At 34.2% G+C, this 19,805-nt stretch overlaps 1 protein-coding gene across 1 annotated transcript in view; it reads right to left on the bottom strand.

The window, feature by feature from the left end:
- AHCTF1 (AT-hook containing transcription factor 1) overlaps nucleotides 1-19,805 on the bottom strand; it is a 119,228-nt gene that overhangs the window by 27,958 nt on the left and 71,465 nt on the right. Inside the window, exons 22-27 of the mRNA XM_036755272.1 lie at nucleotides 16,954-17,098; nucleotides 16,745-16,876; nucleotides 16,067-16,214; nucleotides 14,574-14,724; nucleotides 13,271-13,378; nucleotides 2,122-2,314 (exon numbers count right to left, since the gene is read on the bottom strand). Of these exons, the coding sequence (XP_036611167.1) occupies nucleotides 2,122-2,314; nucleotides 13,271-13,378; nucleotides 14,574-14,724; nucleotides 16,067-16,214; nucleotides 16,745-16,876; nucleotides 16,954-17,098 (877 nt within the window). The remainder of the gene's footprint in view (nucleotides 1-2,121; nucleotides 2,315-13,270; nucleotides 13,379-14,573; nucleotides 14,725-16,066; nucleotides 16,215-16,744; nucleotides 16,877-16,953; nucleotides 17,099-19,805) is intronic.

Genomic DNA, 19,805 nt, shown 5'->3' with positions numbered 1-19,805 from the left:
CTTTAAGTATCTTATTATTATTGATGTTACTACAAACTTTTCCAGTATCTTTGCCACAATAACCTCAAATGAGATCACAAAGTCAGACACAAGTGAAACCACTGAACAACAACCAATAAGTGTTTAAGTTATAAAATTTGAACTCAAGTTTTCCTGAGACTCCAGTGCCCATATTGGTATATCAATGCTTATTTACTTCAGACAGAGATGAACCAAAATCATTGTTCTAGAATTCAGCAGGGCAAGAAGCCATCAATGATTTTTAGTCATCATATAAAAGTTCAAAGAAAAAGAAAGAATTATTTCCTTTAAAACTGAGATATATTTAAAAAAACTGGGGGGACAATTAAAAAAAAAACACTGTGTACATAAGAGATTTGTACTTTTATTGAAAGTGGCCTAATATAGCGACTGACATAGTGTCAGTACTTAATAGTTATTAATTGTTGGTACCATAATTCTGGAGATCAATCTAGTTGCTCTTCCAAATTCCCAAATTTTATTTATCTTTTTTTGGGGGGGAGGGGCGGGGCAGGGCAATTGGGGTTAAGTGACTCACCCAAGGTCACACAGCTAGTAAGTGTGTCAAGTGTCTGAGGCCACATTTGAACTCAGGTTCTCCTGGCTCCAGGGCTGGTGCTCTACTCACTGCATCACCTAGCTGCCCCAAATTCCCAAATTTTGATGAAGATACCATCCTATTTCCAGTCTCCCAGATTCATAACTCTGCATTAGTGTGACTCTTCTCACTCTTCCTCAGCCTACATATCCGACCAGTTGCCAAGCTTTGCCATTCCAACCTCTACAACATCTCTTGAATGTGAACCCTTCTCCCCTACTTACACAGCTACCATTTTAACTCAGGCCTTCATCACTACTTGCCTAGATTTTATAAGAGCCCCTTATTGGATAGGTTACCCTGCCTCTAGTTTCCCCCACTCCAGATCACCTTAAACACTACAAAGTAATTTTCCATAAAAAAAGATCTGACCATGTGACTCTCTGACCTATTTACTGCCATTAGGATAAAATATAATCTCTTCATTTTGGTTTTTAAAGCCAACACATCCTGATCCAAATTGATCTTTCCAGTCTTACATCATTTCCTCTCCTACACTCTGTGGTACAGCCAAACTTAGGTTTCTTTTCCACAGCCTTCTGCCTGTCCCTTCCACATACCTATAATGCACTCCTTCTTTACCTTTGTTTCATTAAAGTTCCTCACCTTAAGACACAGATCAAGCAATATCTTCTGCATGATTTCTTTCCTGATTCTCCCAAATACAAGTGCTATATTTACTTTAACTTAACTACTTGGTATACATTCATTTTATAGTTATACTCTACATGCTTTTATACGTATTTGTCTTCATTAGAATGTTAACTCCTTTCAAGCAAGAATTCTTTCTTCACATTTGTGCTGGCCATTGGGCCAGCATATACTCCTTACTTGCTGATTATTCATTTACCTAGCAACTTCAAATATTTGAAACATGGCCAGGATCCCCCCTCCCAACCCTAGACTACTACTCTCTTTTCAACTGTGGTTGGATGTTACCCCCTCATTTTCCCAATACATTTGCATAAGAATGGAATTCATAAGGGACAGCTAAGTGGCACAGTGAATTAGAGCACCTGGCCTGGAGTCAGGAGGACTTGAGTTCAAATTTAGCCTCAGACACTTGACATACTTACTAGCTGTGTGACCTTGGGCAAGTCATTTAACCCCAATTGCCTTGCTCCCTCAAAAAAAAAAAAAATGGAATTCCTGTACCACTGGGAGTAAAAGACTTTCCTTCCTTCAAGAAGTGGCTCAGGGTCCAGCAAGAGGGGTAAGGATCCCTCCTTTCCTCCCCAAATATCTCCTTTACACCTGTATCCTAATTCACATTACAGTAATTTAGAGGTCTCGCTCCCCAGAATAGGCCTAAAAACCTAGTCCCTGGAAAGCAGGGTAATTTTTCAGTTTAGCATCTCCAGATTCCTTTAGTCCCACAGAGCTTTGTACATCTGAGCTTCAGAAATATTTGAATGAACCAAAGCAGCTGGGAAGCAGGATTTTTTACCTTTTTTCCTTGGGTCTTCAAGATGTAGAGTTAAATATGTAGTATTTCTACTCACCTTCACCACAAGAGGGGTTTCAAGTAAATTTAATTCAGATGCTCTTGTAATGTTCTCAGATAACCCTGTTAACTGTGATGTTGATGGCAATGAATTAGATGTTATGTATACCATAGCTCTTGCTGGACTAAGCTGATTATATTCCAAATTAGGAGAGGGCTGAGGAATAGGACGAACAACCAAATCCAATAGTCTATACAAACAAAAAGAGGTATAAAATGAAAACTTGGTTATTTTTTTAACAACCATTTAAACTGCACTACAATTTTATTCCATTAATGTACTATAATCTAATTAACCAATCATTTATGAGTGAGCATTTAGGTTTCTTTTTTCCTAGTGTTTTCCCCAAAAAGAAAGCAAGCTAGTATAAAATCTCTGAAGCGGTAGTTTTCTTTTCTTTTTTTGGTGGCACTCTCTAGGTATTTCCCAACAATGGAATTATACTACAAGATTGCTTTCCAAAAAGATGCTATCCTACCAGTTCTTAATTCCACCATCAATGAATGACTGAATCTATTTCTATGCTAACCTGATAATTTCAACCTTTTAATTATCTCCCTCAATTTGAGAGCTAGTAACTAGTACCTCAGAGTTGCTTTAATCTGCAATCTTAATCAATTATTTTGATTATTGAGGGTGAACAATTTAAAAAGTATTATTAATAATTTTCCTCTTGAAAACTGTTCATATTCGCTTGCTGATCAAGCATATCTCTTCCTTAATTTTAATTAACAACTTATCAAACACTAATCTTTATGTGTATTTGGCAGAATGTAAGATATTGCTATTTTGTTCCTTTAGTCCATTAATCTATTTCTCCAGTTTCTGACAAGTTTCAGATAGTTTGGAAGATAATCAATGTTTATTAAAGTAGCTTATGGAATTTATAAAAGTATTTATAAAAGTTTCACACTGTCTCCCTCAGCAGATTTCTCATTCTGATTCACGATCTTTTCATCCTTTTAATTCAACATACAAACATACACATACATAATTATGTTTTTTAATAAATTTTGTGAAGCGGTGATTTGACTGATATAGAGTTAGATATGTAAATTAAATTTGGAATTGTCATAATAAAAATTACTATAGTAATCCTGATTGTGTTTTGCATTAAGAGTAGGTGAAATGGATTATGGCATCTTTCAGGCAAATGTCTGTCTGAAACAAAGAACTGTTCTAAAAAAGGCTGGAAACTCCCTTCTTGTTTTCATAAAGAACATCCTTGATATACATTTAGAACACTGACATACAGATGATAAAGTTAACAGATGGAGCACAGTTACAGATCTTGCTTGCCTTTGCTGGGTATTAATATGGTCTGTTTTTTTTCCTGGACTTATAACAATTTATCAATGTTTTCAAGATTTTCCCCCGCATCAGGAATTTTCTCACAAGAAAAAGAAATTACACTTAATTAAATGATGAAGGAGACAGAGTTCATAGAAAGAACTCGAACTATAAGAATATTCTTATCGAAGTACTGGGCCATTTCTAAAAAAATTAGGAATTTACTTGCTACCTACCTTCCTAACACTGCTAAACAGCACGTCATTAAAAAAAGCTTTGATTAAAAAAAGACACAATAAAATCAGAAGCAGCATCTCACTTCACTGAAAGGCACTGACAGCCATGAAAGCAATCTTGTATCTCCTTTTACCATGCAAACATTTTTAGAAGATTATTTGGGAAGCAAAAATAAATTATAAAGCACTTATTGACTAGGAGATGAGAAAGTCTAAGCTTCTTAACAATGACTAACAGATTTAAGTTACTCAAAATTGTTATATACATAATTTAAAATGCCACACAGCTTAAGGCGAGATACTTCAAGAAAGGAGTGAATACAAAAAATACAGCAAAAAAAAAAAAAAAAACTTTCTTCAAATTAAGCATAACCAATCATCAACTAAAATTATCCAAGAATCCTAAAAACTAGATTTTCCTTCATTTCTAAACACTTTACAATGAATTACATATAATTATTAAGCTATATCTCATTGAAAATTATGTTGATATTCCAGAAAATATGATGGGTTGTTTTGAAATGAAACTGATGAATTACCACAAATATTGCAAGTAGTGTATCAAAATTTAGTATTACATAGATCCAAAACTACATTTTATCACCCTGTTCTCTGAGGTTATTGATTTTTACAATCCATATCACCTCTATACGAGATACTACTCCTACTTATGATATAAACAAATTAACACTTATGGTGAAAAAATATATTTAATTTCTTTTACCTTTCATGGATTAAAAATTATAGGATCATAGATTTAGACATGTTCCGTCCAAACTTTTCAATTTACAAATGAGGAAACTGAGGCCCAAAGAGGTTAGCTAACTTGCCCAAGGCCACACAGGTAAACAGGGAAGGATTTGAAACCAGGTACTTTGAAATCCAGTGTCTGTTTCCATTATATGAAAATTTTACTTGACAGAAAAATTCAAATGGATGACAATTTTAAAAATTGTAATTAAAAAACAGAAAGAGAAAACTAACAAGACTTAATTGAATATTGACAACTGACCCCTATAATTATATATTCCCAAATACTTTTCTATTTCGGAAGCAAAGGATAGAAATAATACTTTATACTTCTTTGGATTCCAAAATGGATCATCTGAGGAAGTGTTTTATGTTTAACACCCAGTGATAAAGTATTAATAATCCCCTTTTCTTTGGACTTTGTCATTGTCTTTTTCAAATCACATTTCAAGTATCTCTTCAACATAAGGAGAAGATGACTCAATATATATCCAAGTTGCAGCTGATAAAATAGCATACACTTGTTGACAACCACAAAAAAGTGACTACTCTCAACAGAAGCATTTTGGAAAGACTTCTATAGAAACTAAACCGGTGGAATCATGAGCTCTCTAGGAGTTTTACATCAGATTTCTCCCCTTTTCAATTTTACGCCCATTTTTTTCCTCTTCCCCCACCCCCGAAAACCTAAAATGTGTGAAAATAAGCTGAATTGCTTTGGTGCACCAAAGGATATTTGGCAAAATGTTTTTCATTTTCTTGTATTTATGCTCGAAACTCTACGCAAGGTGAGTGTTGAAATTATTTTGAGATCTATGGATATGAGAGACCACAGAATCATAAAGTATTAGAGATGGAAGGGGACATTTATAACTGAACAAGAACTCAATATTCCTAGTAAATGGTGAAATAGTCTTTTGCTTAAAGCCCTTCAATGAAAGGAAAATCATTATCTCTTAGGAAGTCCATTCTACTTTTGGGCAGTCTAGTGGTCCGGAAGATTCTCCTTAAATCAAACCTGTATTTATTTGCCTCTTTGCAATTTCTTCTTCGTACTTCTGTACTTATTTGTTTAAGCAGGACGAATCTAATCCTTTTTCTGGGTAAGAGTCCCTTAACTTGAAATTAAGTCTTTCCATATCCCCTACACAAGTCTTCTCCAGTCAAAACATCTCAGTTCCTTTAACTAAGGGCTTCTTAGCCTGGGGCCTCTGAACAATTTTTAAAAAGTATTTTGATAATTCAACTTCAGTATAATTGGTTATGTTTATAATCCTTTGTTATTTTATTTATTTAAAAACTATCAAGCTTTAAATTTAAACAAACTTTATTCTGAGACAGGGTCCAAAGGCTTCACTAGACTGTGAAAGGAGGGCCATGACACAAAAAAGTTAAGGACTCCTGCTTTAACCAATCCTGATGGCCTGGGGCACTAGGAAGGCAGTGTTATTATTCTTTGTTGTTTTGCTATTTGGAATAGTCTTCTTTCAATTATTCAATTCAATAAACATTTGGAAATTATTCTTAACGAAGACTGAAAAATGGCACAGTGGCCAGTTCTCATGTAGTGAGGTCCAATGTGAATTTAACAAATTAAAAAAAAAACCCAGCAACAAATTATTTAAATTACCAAGAAAATTGTAAAAACTCTCATTTCAACATTGGCTGACAAGCTAGTTTTTCAATAACTATATAACATGCTTTTAATAGCCCTTATGATATCTTGTCCTATGACTAGTTTTATTGAGTGACAGAAGTAATAATATTCATTCTTCCCTCAGTGTAATTATAACTTTAAAAAATTCATATTGGACAAAAAATAGCTTCCTGACATTGCCATTAAGCACAAGGATATCCCAAAAGTCTTTGTCATTTTTAAGTGTGACAGCTCTGAGTTATTTTCATCTTATCTATGGGGCAACATTTCATTTTTTTAGATTCATAGAACAGTCAATAGATGATAAAAATATCACCAAAATGTCAACAGAAAACTGTTCAAGGGTTAGTTTCCAGAAGTCTTCCTTACTTCAACTAATATCATGGTGTTATTTTGCAAATACAGCAATAATTACAAATTATAATTTTTAGAAGCCTTTGACTAAATATTTTTTACTCAATGGAATTAATTCCTAACAAATTACATTTTAAGTTTGCAAAACAGCATGCCATATGACAAGGGAATACTTACAGAACTAAATATCAACTAAATGTACTTTTAAGTCCTAGAATCTTAAATGAAAAACAAATTATCTTTCATGGGAGGGGGCACAATATATTATAAAATAGTCATTAGCTAAACTGTTTGGCAATAGATTAAAAAAAATAAACCCAAGATAGAACAGCAGCATCATAAGATGATCATAAATACCTATAAGATAAGCAAGACACAGAAGCAACAGAACACAATTGTCCAGTGTAAAACCCAATAACAAACTACTGAATAGAAGACTCCTTATTCAATAGAATTGGTGGTGGAAAACTGAAGAATTTGATGAAAAACTGGTTAGGACAAGTGCCACAGTAAGATATAAATGTAGAGGGGCAGCTAGGTGGTGCAGTGAGTAGAGCACCAGCCCTGGAGTCAGGAGGACCTGAGTTCAAATTTGGCCTCAGACACTCGACACACTTACTGGCTGTGTGACCTTGGGCAAGTCACTTAACCCCAATTGCCCTGCCTTCCCCACTTCAAAAAAAAAAAAGATATAAATGTAGAGATGACTTAAGACCCCATTATGTAAAAATCAGAGTAGAAGGAGGTTCCTTTCAAAACTATGGCCAGAGGCAAAATTGAAAAGGCCAGCTGAGATTAAGGGCCTTCCTCACTTCCCCTTCTATATCACAACAGGGAATACCTGAACCCTAGGGCATATGCCCTCAGGGGAGCAGTTCAATGGCTGGAGGTCAATAAATTTAGGACATTACAGTGAGGGAGGGCACCTAGGTGGTATAGTGGATAGAATGTGGACCTGAAGTCTGGAAGACCCTGACCTTGGGCAAGTCACTTAAACCTCTTTGTCTCAGTTCCTCATCTGTAAAACAAAATGGAGAAGGAAATGGCAAAGCATTATAGTATCTTTGTCAAGAAAACCCAAATGGGGTTGATGATGAGGCAGATAATAAGATTTACTACAAGTATAAGGAGAGCTCAGGCACAAAGGGAACCTCCAAACAGAAAGTGCTTAATGACCTACTGTTACATTGGGAGGGGAGCGCTGGTAAGAAGACACACAGCCAATAAGAAACATTCAGCAGCTGAGCACCATCAAGAAACAAACTAAAGAACGTATATCATTTGGGGAAAATCATCAGTGCTCAAGGTAACTATAAAACAATAAGGTGTAGAGAAGGTATCAACTTGCACTGGTAAGAGGGAATTTTCTCTTCCCACTGGCAAGGAAATTGCTCAATCTGAAATTTCCTATGCCAATGAAATCACAAATCAATTCCTGTCCCTATCCACAAAAAAAAAAGTGATCTGAGGACATAAAACAGTTGTCCAAGGAGATGGAAAATGGATAACTATCAAAAAATGCTACGAAATTCACTAATAATAAATGCAAAATAAAAAACATACTGAGGTGTGACATACCTACATCAAAATGGCAGAATAACAAATGTTAGAAATAGTTAATACTGGATTTAAGACTAGAACACTGGAAAATTTTATTATGCAAGTCATTCAAGCGTTCATACTTAGCAATCCCATGAATTTGCATTTATGGCAATGAGGATGAAGACAGAAAAATCTTATATATACCAAAATGAAGAGGCAGGGTAAAATAGTAAAAAGAGGGCTAGCTTTAGAAATAGGACTTCATATTTTCAAATCCTGCTTCAAACAGATAGTATCTATACGACCATAAGTGATTCATTCTAATCTCTTTAGTCCTCTAGACAACTCTAAGAATGTCAAGTTACAGGAGGTGCTGTTCTGCATTGATGGAGTTTTCCACAAGTGAAGTCACAGGTCAAGGTCAAGAAACAAAACAAAACAAAAATATTCTTCGCAGCTCTTTTGAAAGAAAAAAAATAGTAGACCTCTTTCAACTGGTCAAACTGAAACATACAGATAAATGGAATATAATTGTGTTTTAAGAAATATGAAAAATTAGGAGAAATGTAGGGAAATCATATACAAACCATAGGATCAACTTCAGAAGCTTTAGCATTCAGGGATGGATCTCTCATTAGATCTTAGCTTCCTCAGCTGACTGTCAAAGTAGATGTAATCTCTAATTCTTTTAAAATTCAGTTTTAGGTTAATCAGTCAATAAACATTTATTAAGTGCCTACTATATGCCATTTATATCTTATCAATATGTTTGTATCTTATTGTGGCACTGATCCAAAACAGTTTTTCATAAATACTAAGCATTGGTGATACAAAAGCTTCCACTTTGTAAAGTACTAGTTTTCGTTCGAATAACCTTGGAGTCTTTCTGAATGTTCAGATTTCATAATATTCTCTGCTTAAAAGGCTACTGCTGGGAATTTCAAAACAAGCTATTTTAGCATTTTAACCTACATAGGTATTGTATTGTCCAAAAGACAGTGGAGCTGCTATGCTACCTTCCTTCTTCATTAGTGGTGGTAGGATGAGACAGGAAAGTTTGTACTCATATACATAATATTTAATATTGTACTATTTTGTTATCAATTTTATAAATTATGTGATGTCTGTCTTACCAGAAAGTGCTTATTGGCAAGTATGCTACAAAAGGCAGGAACTGGAAAATGTTTGCTTATAATGATGAGAAAGCTACTAATTTTCCTGTTTAAAGTTTGACACATCCCTGTATGTGCTTTTGAGTTATGTTTAGGATGGCTTTTTTTTTTCTGATTTGTACTTCAATTTTATAACTTAGTAGAAAATGACCAGAACTCACTTTTCCATCAACACAGCTGAAACACAATGTTTCCATTAAAAAAAGGAATTCTTATATACAAAAATTATATATTAACTTGCATTGTGTAAAAAAGAACCATTTTAAGTAGTATGTTGTTCCTTGGGTAATTAGTACAAAACACCCCTCACAACCACTTTCTGTCACTTAAAATGAGGAAAAGTGTTACTAAATTTTGCCATACATGTCATAAGGAACATATTTTTTTAAAAGATAAACATTTTCCAGGAAAGCTAGAAGTAATCAGAAGTATAAAAAGATGAAAATGAAGCAGATCTTAGTAATCTACATGATATCGAATTAATGTTTTGTCTCTTTAGTAAAGTCCAATTTTTTTTTAAAAAGCTCATAGTATAACAAAATATTAAGTTAAAAAATAGCAAAAACTACTAATGAGTCTTGCCCAACAATGGTGATTGCAATTCTGAAAAAAAAGACAACCATCCTCAACTTGGGTCTTTAGGTAAATGAAACTTAAAATAAGTTCACATAAAATGGGGACTTTTAATTTGGCAGTGGTCTGACAAAGACTTTTGAGTAAACAAAGTCTGGAACCCAAAATAAAAGACTGAAGCAACTCAAACTGGTTCACAAATACATCTATTGAAAACTTGATTATTGCCAAATGGAAGTAACTGTAGATGTGAAAAAGTGGTTTAAAAAAAATTGGTTCTACTGATGGGAAAATAAATGGATGCCAGTAATAATACAAATGACTTCCACTTATAAAATTACCTTCTTATGAAGCTCATTAAAGGGAAACAACTTAACTAAACCTAAAAAAAGAAAAAATAAAATCAATCTTTCAAAGTTTGGCAGTATATATGCACATTTAAGTGCATTCTATAAAAGGAATACTTCAAAATACATTATTCAATTTATCTTGTATATTCAAAGTTCAAATAGTTGTATTTCTAAAAATACTGAAATTGTCATTCAGAAGAATGAACGCATAACAAATTTAGATCACAAAGTCTTTAGAAAATTCTTGAAAATGAAAGCAAAGTCACAAAGACATTTTTGAGGCCTTGGGGAACAATCAGCAGAAAATGGTAATACTGACAGGTTTAACACAGAAGTTTGTCTCCTGTGCTATTGAGGATAGGAGATATATATATGAGCCTTCACTGTTCACAGAACAATAAAATAAAGTCTTCATAGGTACAAATTTACAGAATCATAAGATCTCTAATTTTGGAGAGACCTCAAACCATACTAAAAAATCCAAACATAAACAAACATGCCATTTACAATATACCTAACAAGTTGTCATCCAATATCTGCTTAAAGACCTCCAGAGAGGGAGGAAACACAACTTCTTGAAATGTCCCTCTTCAACTTGCTTACTGAATGCTCAAAATTTTTTGAAGAAAAGCAATCAAAGTCCTCTTCCACATGAAAACTCTTAAAAGTACAGCTATGTTCCCAACTAAGTCATTTCTCCAGAATAAAAATAGATCCCTCAGGTACTCCAAAAAAGTCTTCTACTCAATTGACATGGAACCATTAATAACGCCTCTGCACAGTAGACCAGCTTTAAATGCACTTAATTTTATTTCTCCATCTTTCCCACAAAAATAGAATGAGACCATCAAATGCTCTGCTAAAATCTAGATAAACTAAAGTATGCCATATTGTCCTGATTTACCGGTTCAAAAATTCAAGAGTAATGATGTTACACAATGGATGCTTCCCTTTTTCTAGATGTTCTTCCTGCATGCCTTTATGATATACTGAAGAATTTTAGAAGGGTTTGAATTTAAGCATAGCAATCTGTATTTTACTTCTTTCCTCTTTTTGAAAAGTGCGACCTATCTCCTTTTGCAGTCCCTAGGCTACCTTTTCCATTCTCCATGAACTTTCTAAAGACACTGATAATGGCTTAGCACTAACATTCATGAATTATTTCAGTACCCTAGGAAGTAGCTCATTTGGGGAACCAAAGTGGAATGGTGATATACTCCTTGCTTAGAGGGCTTAAGCAGTGGCTCAGTGACCATACCAGGTGAGGGATGGTATAAGGACTTCTTTCATGCATGAATCAGACTAGATCAGTGGTGTCAAACAAATAGAAATGGGGGCCACTAAACCATAGATAAGGATCCCCGTGGGCTGTATGTTGACTTGGAAAACCACACATTTATATATTTCTTTTTTATTAACACACCAACACATTAAAATTGGATGGGAACTATATTTTAATCTGGTTGGGATTGTACTCAGGAGTGTTATGGACCACATATGGCCCATGACATTTTTGGATGGGATGACCCCTGAAATCATTCCCAATGCTCAACTTCAGTGACTCTATAAGGCTCTGTCTCTTTCTTTATCTATCTCCTTATCAACTCCTTTTATGATCCCTATTACTCATTTTTGCTCTACTCTTTACAGAAGAAAGATCATTCTACCTGGGGGATATGACAAAAGCAATTCTGCCTTCTCTCCATTGTCAATTATTGTTGTCTAAATGCCTCTTAGTAAAGATATTTTTCCTGTTTTTCCTCTGTTCAGCTTAAAAAAAAACAACAAAACCCTACCATTTTTGTTTCCTTGTCAGTCTTAACTGACAATATACAATGAGGCATTATATTATATGCTGGGTTGTACTCAAAGCATGTGGGCTATTTTAATGTTCTTGCATAATACCAAATTATTTTTAAGAAAGGTGGGACCAATTCACCCTCAACCAACAACTTCTAGGATTTCTCCAACACTTTTGAGTATTTCCAGCTTTTCTCATCTCTTCCACTTTTGGGGGTAGGGAAAGACATGAAACTTCAAAATGTTTTTTAATATAATTTACATTTATAATTAGTGATTGGGAACATTATTTATATGGTGAAATTTGTATTCATTCTTTTGAAAGCTGTTTGTTTGTATCCTTTAATAAATCATGTGGGAAATAGTTTTTCATCTTATATATTTGTTTCAATTTCTTATATATCACAGATTTTCATTAGTTATTATGTATAAAGATTTCCCCCACTTGATAATCTTTTTATAAGCTGATATCGATTTTGTGTAAAAGCTGTAATTATGAAATGAAAATTATCTAACTCTTTACTTGTTTAAGAACTATTCTCTTAAACTCACACACACAAAATCTGCTTTCTGTTCTCTGCTTAATTTCTTCTACTATCTCTTCCAAAAGGATAACAAAAATGCACTTTGAGTTTAGCAAATAATTCCTTTTGCCAGGGCACAAGGAAAATATTATGCACTATATACATATCACCAAAGTTCTCTTTGCTTTACATTGTTTTTTAGAAGCAAGATCCTCAGTCCTTGCTACTCACTGGTGGCCAAAGTCCTTGTAAAAAACCCGTTCTACTTTATTAGCACCAGAACAACCACACCTAACTCTACTTTACTTTTTTCAAATCAAATCCTAATCAGATTCAATTTTGGGCCTTCGAAATTTCAAAAACTTTCAAACAGTCTTCTTCATGATTCCCACTCCTATGGTTTCTCCCACTGACAGAAGTATGATTTTTTCAATGTGAAAGCTTCAACCTTTCAAATTTAATGTGACGGTACAAATTCAGCTACTCAAAATTTTCTAAATTCATAATTTTCACAATATAATTAACGTTACATGAGAAAACTTGGAAAAAAACTATGTACTTCAATGAGAATTAATCATGCAACAAGGAGTAGGGACACGGGCAAAGTTCAAGAACAGGGAGCCAGGAAAACTACAAACTTAACAACTACCCTGAAAATAGAACAAATCTGAAAAGTTCTGTGTATATAAAAAAGCATATTAATAACCCACGAACTTCCAAATTCATATTAAATATTTCCTAGATTTGTAATGTATAACATTCCAAATGTTAAAAAGAAAAAAAAAAAGCAATTATAGAATCAAATGACACTTATAAGTTCAAAAGCTATTTAAAAGCATAACTGAAATCATTACATAATTTCCCTTTCGCATTTTGAATTAAAACTGTTAAGTCTTACCTGGAAATTTTTTCTGATGCTTTTGTAATTGGTGTTCCAACAAATGCATCAGGCAATTCTGTATCTGGGAGAGAGTACACTACAGGAGAAGGTTCTTCAATTTTAGGGCTATATAAAGAAGAAAAACTTAACATCTCAATCTTAAATATGTATAACATTAAATTTAAGAAATTAATCAATACACAAAATTTTAATTTTCTTATTTAATATTTCTAGTTAAATGAAATATCTTAGTGGTACAATCTATAAAGAATGTAAAATATAATCATACTTCAAATGAATCTGCTACTCTGTTGGTATGGGCTGTCCTTCAAGAGTTACTATGGTAGAAAAATTCATCAACCTGAGGTCAAACCAATGATAAGCCTAACCAAATTTAACATTAAGAAAATGAATATTAGGCTCACTCTGAGCAGGGATTAATTCATTCTTTGTATCTGTATTCCCAGCACAGTGACTGGCACAAAACAGGCACTTAATACATACTTGTTAACTGACTCACTGAAGTAGAAATGTGCTGAACTTACAATTACAAGACCTTGGGTTCAACGCCCAATCTGCTTTCTGTGTGATGCTGGACAAGTCATTTAATTCAGGTCTCAGTTTTCTCTTTTGTACAACAAAGGCATTAGATTAAATGATGGCCTTCAAGGCCCCTTTTGGCTCTATAAACGTGACCCTATTATTATCTAATTCATTCCTGGACTCACATTCAAAGCTTTATCAAGCTTGGTAGGCTGTGCACTGTTGGCATGGCCTTCAAAAATAAGTCACATTTCTGTGTCTTAATAAGGCAACAGACCAATACTTTAGTGGAGGTATTAAGTAATCATGGAAAAGCAATGGAAATGATTGCATATGGAGATACAATGTGGACTGGGGGATGGAGAACTGGCCTTGAAGCCAAAAGCTTAAGATTCTTATCCTATTTCTGACACTTTAGCTGTGCCACTCATGGCCAAGTTATGTTAGCTCATCTTGTACCATCCATCCAACTCTAAAACTGTAAGTTGCAGGAAAGGTGTTAACTTATATTAGTGAAGTAAGTTTATCTTTCCGATTTTACAGGTATAATCCTAACTATAACTGTCCCTGTCTTATAAAATAATTATTTTTTAAAAGTTTAAAAAAACCCCCACCAAAATATCACTTTGGGATAATGGCTCTTATTTATATTCTCCAATAATATTAAATTCTTAAAGAAAGTTGGCCTTTCTGTAGCAAACGTTGTAAGAAGTCTTTCCTTGACAAATACACAAATTGCCTAATTAAAGGAAGCATTAAAAAACAGAAATATACTTACCTATTGTAAGGGGATAAGTTATTTTTCAATTCATTCCCAACCCAAACCTCTCCAATTTTTGATAATACATTATTGATAAAGGCTGCTCTTGTTAGTATGGTCCCGGCTGCAGTTTGTTTTGCAACAGTAGATAGTGGCTTGGGCCTAGAAACTGAAAAGAGGATTAAAAGTTGAAAAACATCTAAGAAATAACTTAGTCCAGCCTCTAAACGAAGCATGAACTCTCCATGAACTCTCCACACCTTGAAAATAGATAACACCTCTACCTGACCACCTCCCACATTTAGATGAACATCTAGGGGACAAAGTTTGATTCAGGAAACCAACAAAATTAGCACCTTGAGGAAGACACTTCATTTGTTCTTTGTATTCTCAGCACAGAGTAAATGTTTAATGCTCATTAAACCGAAAAATCAAATGGAGTTCAGAAAACAGGAATTATAAAAAGAATAAAAGAATGAGAATATAATTGAGAGAAGGGGGAAAGAAACAAGCATTTATATAGCACCTACTATATTCCAGCCACTATGCTAAGCAATTTAAAAATATTATGTCATTTGATCCTCAAAATTACCCTGGTTGGTAGATTCTGTTATCATACCCATTTTAAAGTTGAAGAAACTGAGGCAGACAGATGTTAAGTGCCTTGCACAGGGAGCATGACTAGTAAGTGTCTGAGTAGATTTGGAACTTAGGTCTTCTTGACCCCAGGCCCTGTGCTCTATTCACTGCTCTACTCTCTTTTTATTAGAGAAAGTTAGTATATTAAAAGTTATGCATAAGAGGCAACATGAAGCGTGCAGAACCTGGAGCTCGGAAAAGATCTAGATAGCATAGTTCATCCCTTAACTTGAGCTTCAGTTTCCTCACTTATAAAATGGGCATTCACACACACACACACACACACACACACACACACAAATAGATACACTGTAGATGAAAGGAGATGGTGAATAAGAAGTGTTTTGCTATTCAAAGGTAATTATTTTTGTTAGAAGAAGGTGACTATCTCTTTTCACTATCTACTATGGGTTAAACATGAAGGCTAAAACTTGAAGCACAAGCAATCTTGATACTTGATACTCAAAACTTTGACTGGTGGTTGTTAAAAGTTTACTAAAATAAATTTATCCATCTTAAAGATCTATTTTGTGCGCAATATTGTTACGAGGGTAGATAAAGAAAAAAACTAACAGGGTTTATAAGCTTAGTCAGAAGAATTTCTTTGTGGAAATCTTTAAAAAATTACAATCTATCAAAAAAATAATAATTGGTCCAGCTAACCAACAAGGAGAAGTGTAAAAATGGCAAAGAATAATGAATTCATTTATATATTCTTAAAAATCTCCTGAGTCTTTCTCCAGTTTTTTCTGAAGCTGGTGAGAAGAAGAAAAAACTTCTGAAATGCTAAATTTGAGCATTATCTACAAAACTGGGCTAATCATCAGTTTAGGAGTACAGGGTTAAGTCAAGGAACTCAAGTGAAATCTTACCTTCTCGAAAAACGGAAGATGACAAATGATAGGGTTTGGCTCGTTCCATGGCTAACTTTCGCTGTACTCTAGGGAGTATCTTCCCATACTGATCTAGTATGGAATTTCTAGCAACTGACCTCTCCCTCAAACGAGGATCACGATCATTCTATTGAAGACAAAAAACCACATACACACATACAAAAATCAATGCTGAACAATCTACACAGACCTTGCCATAATATATATAGACATTTAAGGTCTTATGAAATGAACTATAAATATTTATATCAATCTTCCTTATATACCCTTCCCCTAGCCAAAAAATCTCCTTCTGTACTAAATTCAAATGTCCTGTATCTTTACCAACACATACCTGCAAAAATATCAAACAATTCCTACCTAATCTTCAGTTCCTTTCTTACTCTTTAATTGACTCTCCTCTTTTTTTCTATGAGTGAAATAAAGGCAGGTAAAATTTTCCCAGTTATCTGAGAACAATTAATATATGCAAGAAGGACAGATTAATAAGTCTTTTCAAACTTAACTTGGGTGGGGTTTCTTCTACATAAAGCCTAACAAGTATAACAATCTACATTTCTTTCATGAATTTTAAAATTCATTCATCTCATTTAAAATGAGAAAACTTTCAAAGATTTTTTATTATCTTGCTTCCTCTAATAGAAAATTAAATCTTACCAAGAGATTAACCTTCAGAGACTGATTCAGCTGCAGTGCAGGTATATAATTGGCACGCTGTAAATGGTGAACTAAAAGTAATTCATGATTCTGAACACCAGCACTGGACTGCAAAAATTTCACTAAACACTCCTAAGAGAAATAAAATGGATTAGTCACTCATCAAACTAACTTCAAATTTTGAAAACTTTATTCCGATGAGAACCTACTTGTTCAGTGTCTGTGAATGGTAATTTCAGCAAATCTTCCATTAAGCCCATTTCCTGGCAGGCTTCATACATGTGTTTAAGTAATTCCTCTACATTTAATCTGTTTGAATGTTGTCGCAAGAGACTCCAAGCCTCAACCATACACCTGCAATTAGTATTTGACAGTTTCATTATTCCATAGCAAAATTCCCAATCCTTTGAGGAGCTCATAAATACTTTCACATTAAGAGCTCATAAAACCTTTTCATTTACTACCTTCAACTCTACAAAGTTCTTTCTTCACAACAGCCCTGTGAGGTAGGTAGTATAACTGCCATGTAGCAAATACAAAGCTAATTTTTAAAAAAAATCTACCACATTCCTTATGAACAGAAAATACTTCCCCCCCCTTTATATCTCCTGGCCTATTAACATCTCTCACATCTTTCAGCCTCTTTCTATATATGGTCTTCTTCTATAGAATATAAGTTCCTTCAGGATAGAGACTGTCTTTTTGCTTGCATTTTTATAACCCATGTGTGTTAGCATAGAAACTGGTACAAAGTAGTAAATGCCTGGTCAATTAATGTGTCTGGGAATTAAAAAAAAAAACCCATTACAACAAGTATTGAACTGAGCTCAAACTGACTAAGCAATGTGTTGGGAAAGAAAAATTAAAAGCAGAGGACAAGTTCCCTTCCTTAAAGGAACTGATGGTGTAGCTAGAAAAACAAGACATATAAAAGAATCAACTGGTCACAGCATGGTATGATGAAAAGATCACTAAACTAGGCGTCCCTAGGCCACAGATCCTCAGGTTAACACAGCTGTAAAAAGAGAACGGGGTAATACCTCTTAGCTATTTCAGTGTTGTGAAGATTAATGATAAGCAAATAATTCTTATAATACTGTCACATTACAGTGAGTTAAAGTGTAAAAACATGCAATACAGATCAAAAGCCCTATGAATTCAAAAAAGGAGTTCAACATGTTTAAAATATGTCTTTCTCCCAAACTGTACCTTTAACCAAACTTCCCTCCAGACTTGTAACCTTGGCATTATCTTTAGCTCTTCATTCTCCTTCAGTGCATGTAGTCGATCAATTGCCAGATCTTATCATTTCTACCTCCACAACAATTCTTGCATTTGACTCCTTTCCCCCACAGCCAACTTAAGATTATACATTTTGCCTGGACTACTGAAATAGCCTCTGTGCCATATCTCCTTGCCTCAAGTCCCTCCCTACTCCAATCCATTCTCTACACAGCCGCCAATGTACATTAAACTTATATGCAGGTTTGACCACTTCACTCTCCTCCTCAATAAATTCCAATGACTTTCTACTACCTTAGGAAAAAATTAAACTCCCTTGATTTTAAAGGTTGTCCTAGCCATAACCTATCTTTTCAGGCTCATTATAGGTTACTCCTCATCTTGCACACTAGTGTCTATCAAAATTCTTATGCAAAACTCTCTATTTTATGTGTTATGTCACTATGCATGAAATGCACTCCTTTCTCACTTTCACCTAAAAGACTGCTCACATTCAAGATATAACTTAAACACCTCATATGTGATCCTCCCAAATGCTAGCAGACTCTCCCTTACTAAATACCTTATATTTATTTTGTATTTAATTTATACTTACTTTATACATAGATAGAATAATAGAATGTAAGCTCCCTCAGAAAAGGGATTGTTTCAGTTTTTTTGTCCATGTATACTCAAGGATACGCCTAGCATGTGGTATTTAAATATTTATAGCACATAAATGTTTGTTGATTGGGTGAAAGAAGAACTCAATGTGGGTTGTATCAGCTGAGAAGAATTTGCTAAAGGAGAAACATGACTTGGCTACTGATGGATAAGTGGGATTTTGGTAATAAAAGAAGAGGCAAACACTGTGATGCAGTAAAAGGAAAAGAACATTTGGAAGTCAGAAGAACTGGAATCTTTGCTCTGCCATTTACCACCAATATGATACTGTTCATCTATGACTGTGTTCATCTCTGAAGTGATCTCTTGAGGATTCTGTATCTCTAAAGAGATCTCTATCTAGAGATCTCTCTCTAAAGCCATAACCCTATGGACAGCATATGCAAGATAGCTAACATCCAGAGACTCAGAAATTGTCAGAATAATTAAAGTTAAAAGAATGAATCAATATTCGAAGAAAATATATATGGAAAGAAATAAAGAACAGAATTCTGAGGTAGGCAAAAACGAAAAAGAGGCAGTGAAGGTAATAGATCAGAAAGTGTGGACAAGGTAGGAGAAGCAAGCACTGACTTTTGAAAAATAATTACTTTTTTCAGGAACAGGAATGATGTTTTATACCATTTTAGAAAATGTGGAGAGATTACATCTAAATACTAGGAGGCCAGAACCGTTTTATCTGTATCTTAGAAAATATTTACCTTTATTAAACTAGATCCTGAATTTCTAACACAGTTACTCATATAAATATTATTATTTTTATACAACAGAATTTTAATACAACTAGAAATACTAAGCAACTGATACTATAGTGAATCCACTACACGCATGCAGGCCAGAGACAATAGGGCCTAACTAGGACACAGGCATAGGGTGACGCAACTAAAAGTAAAGACTGTGACTTAGGGCTTAGGTCAGCAATTTTTCACAAGTGGTGTGCCAGTTACTATGAAATGACAGTAAGTTTTGACCCTAGAAAATAAAAACAGGATGGAACAGAAGCACTTCAGTAATCTTTCATAAGAGAGAAAGGCAATAACAATAATACCTAGCTACCAAAAATCAGGCCAGACTGCTATTCTCTATATAAAATTTTTTAGTCCAAGCTATCTCTAGATTCTTATTTCTATTTCAATTATTTTTCTAATGCCTGTTA

The sequence above is a fragment of the Trichosurus vulpecula genome, chromosome 4 (genome assembly GCF_011100635.1).
Source record: "Trichosurus vulpecula isolate mTriVul1 chromosome 4, mTriVul1.pri, whole genome shotgun sequence".
Taxonomy (NCBI): Eukaryota; Metazoa; Chordata; class Mammalia; order Diprotodontia; family Phalangeridae; genus Trichosurus; species Trichosurus vulpecula.
Note: the sequence above shows the minus strand (reverse complement) of the source record. Positions and strands in the feature narration are given on the sequence as shown.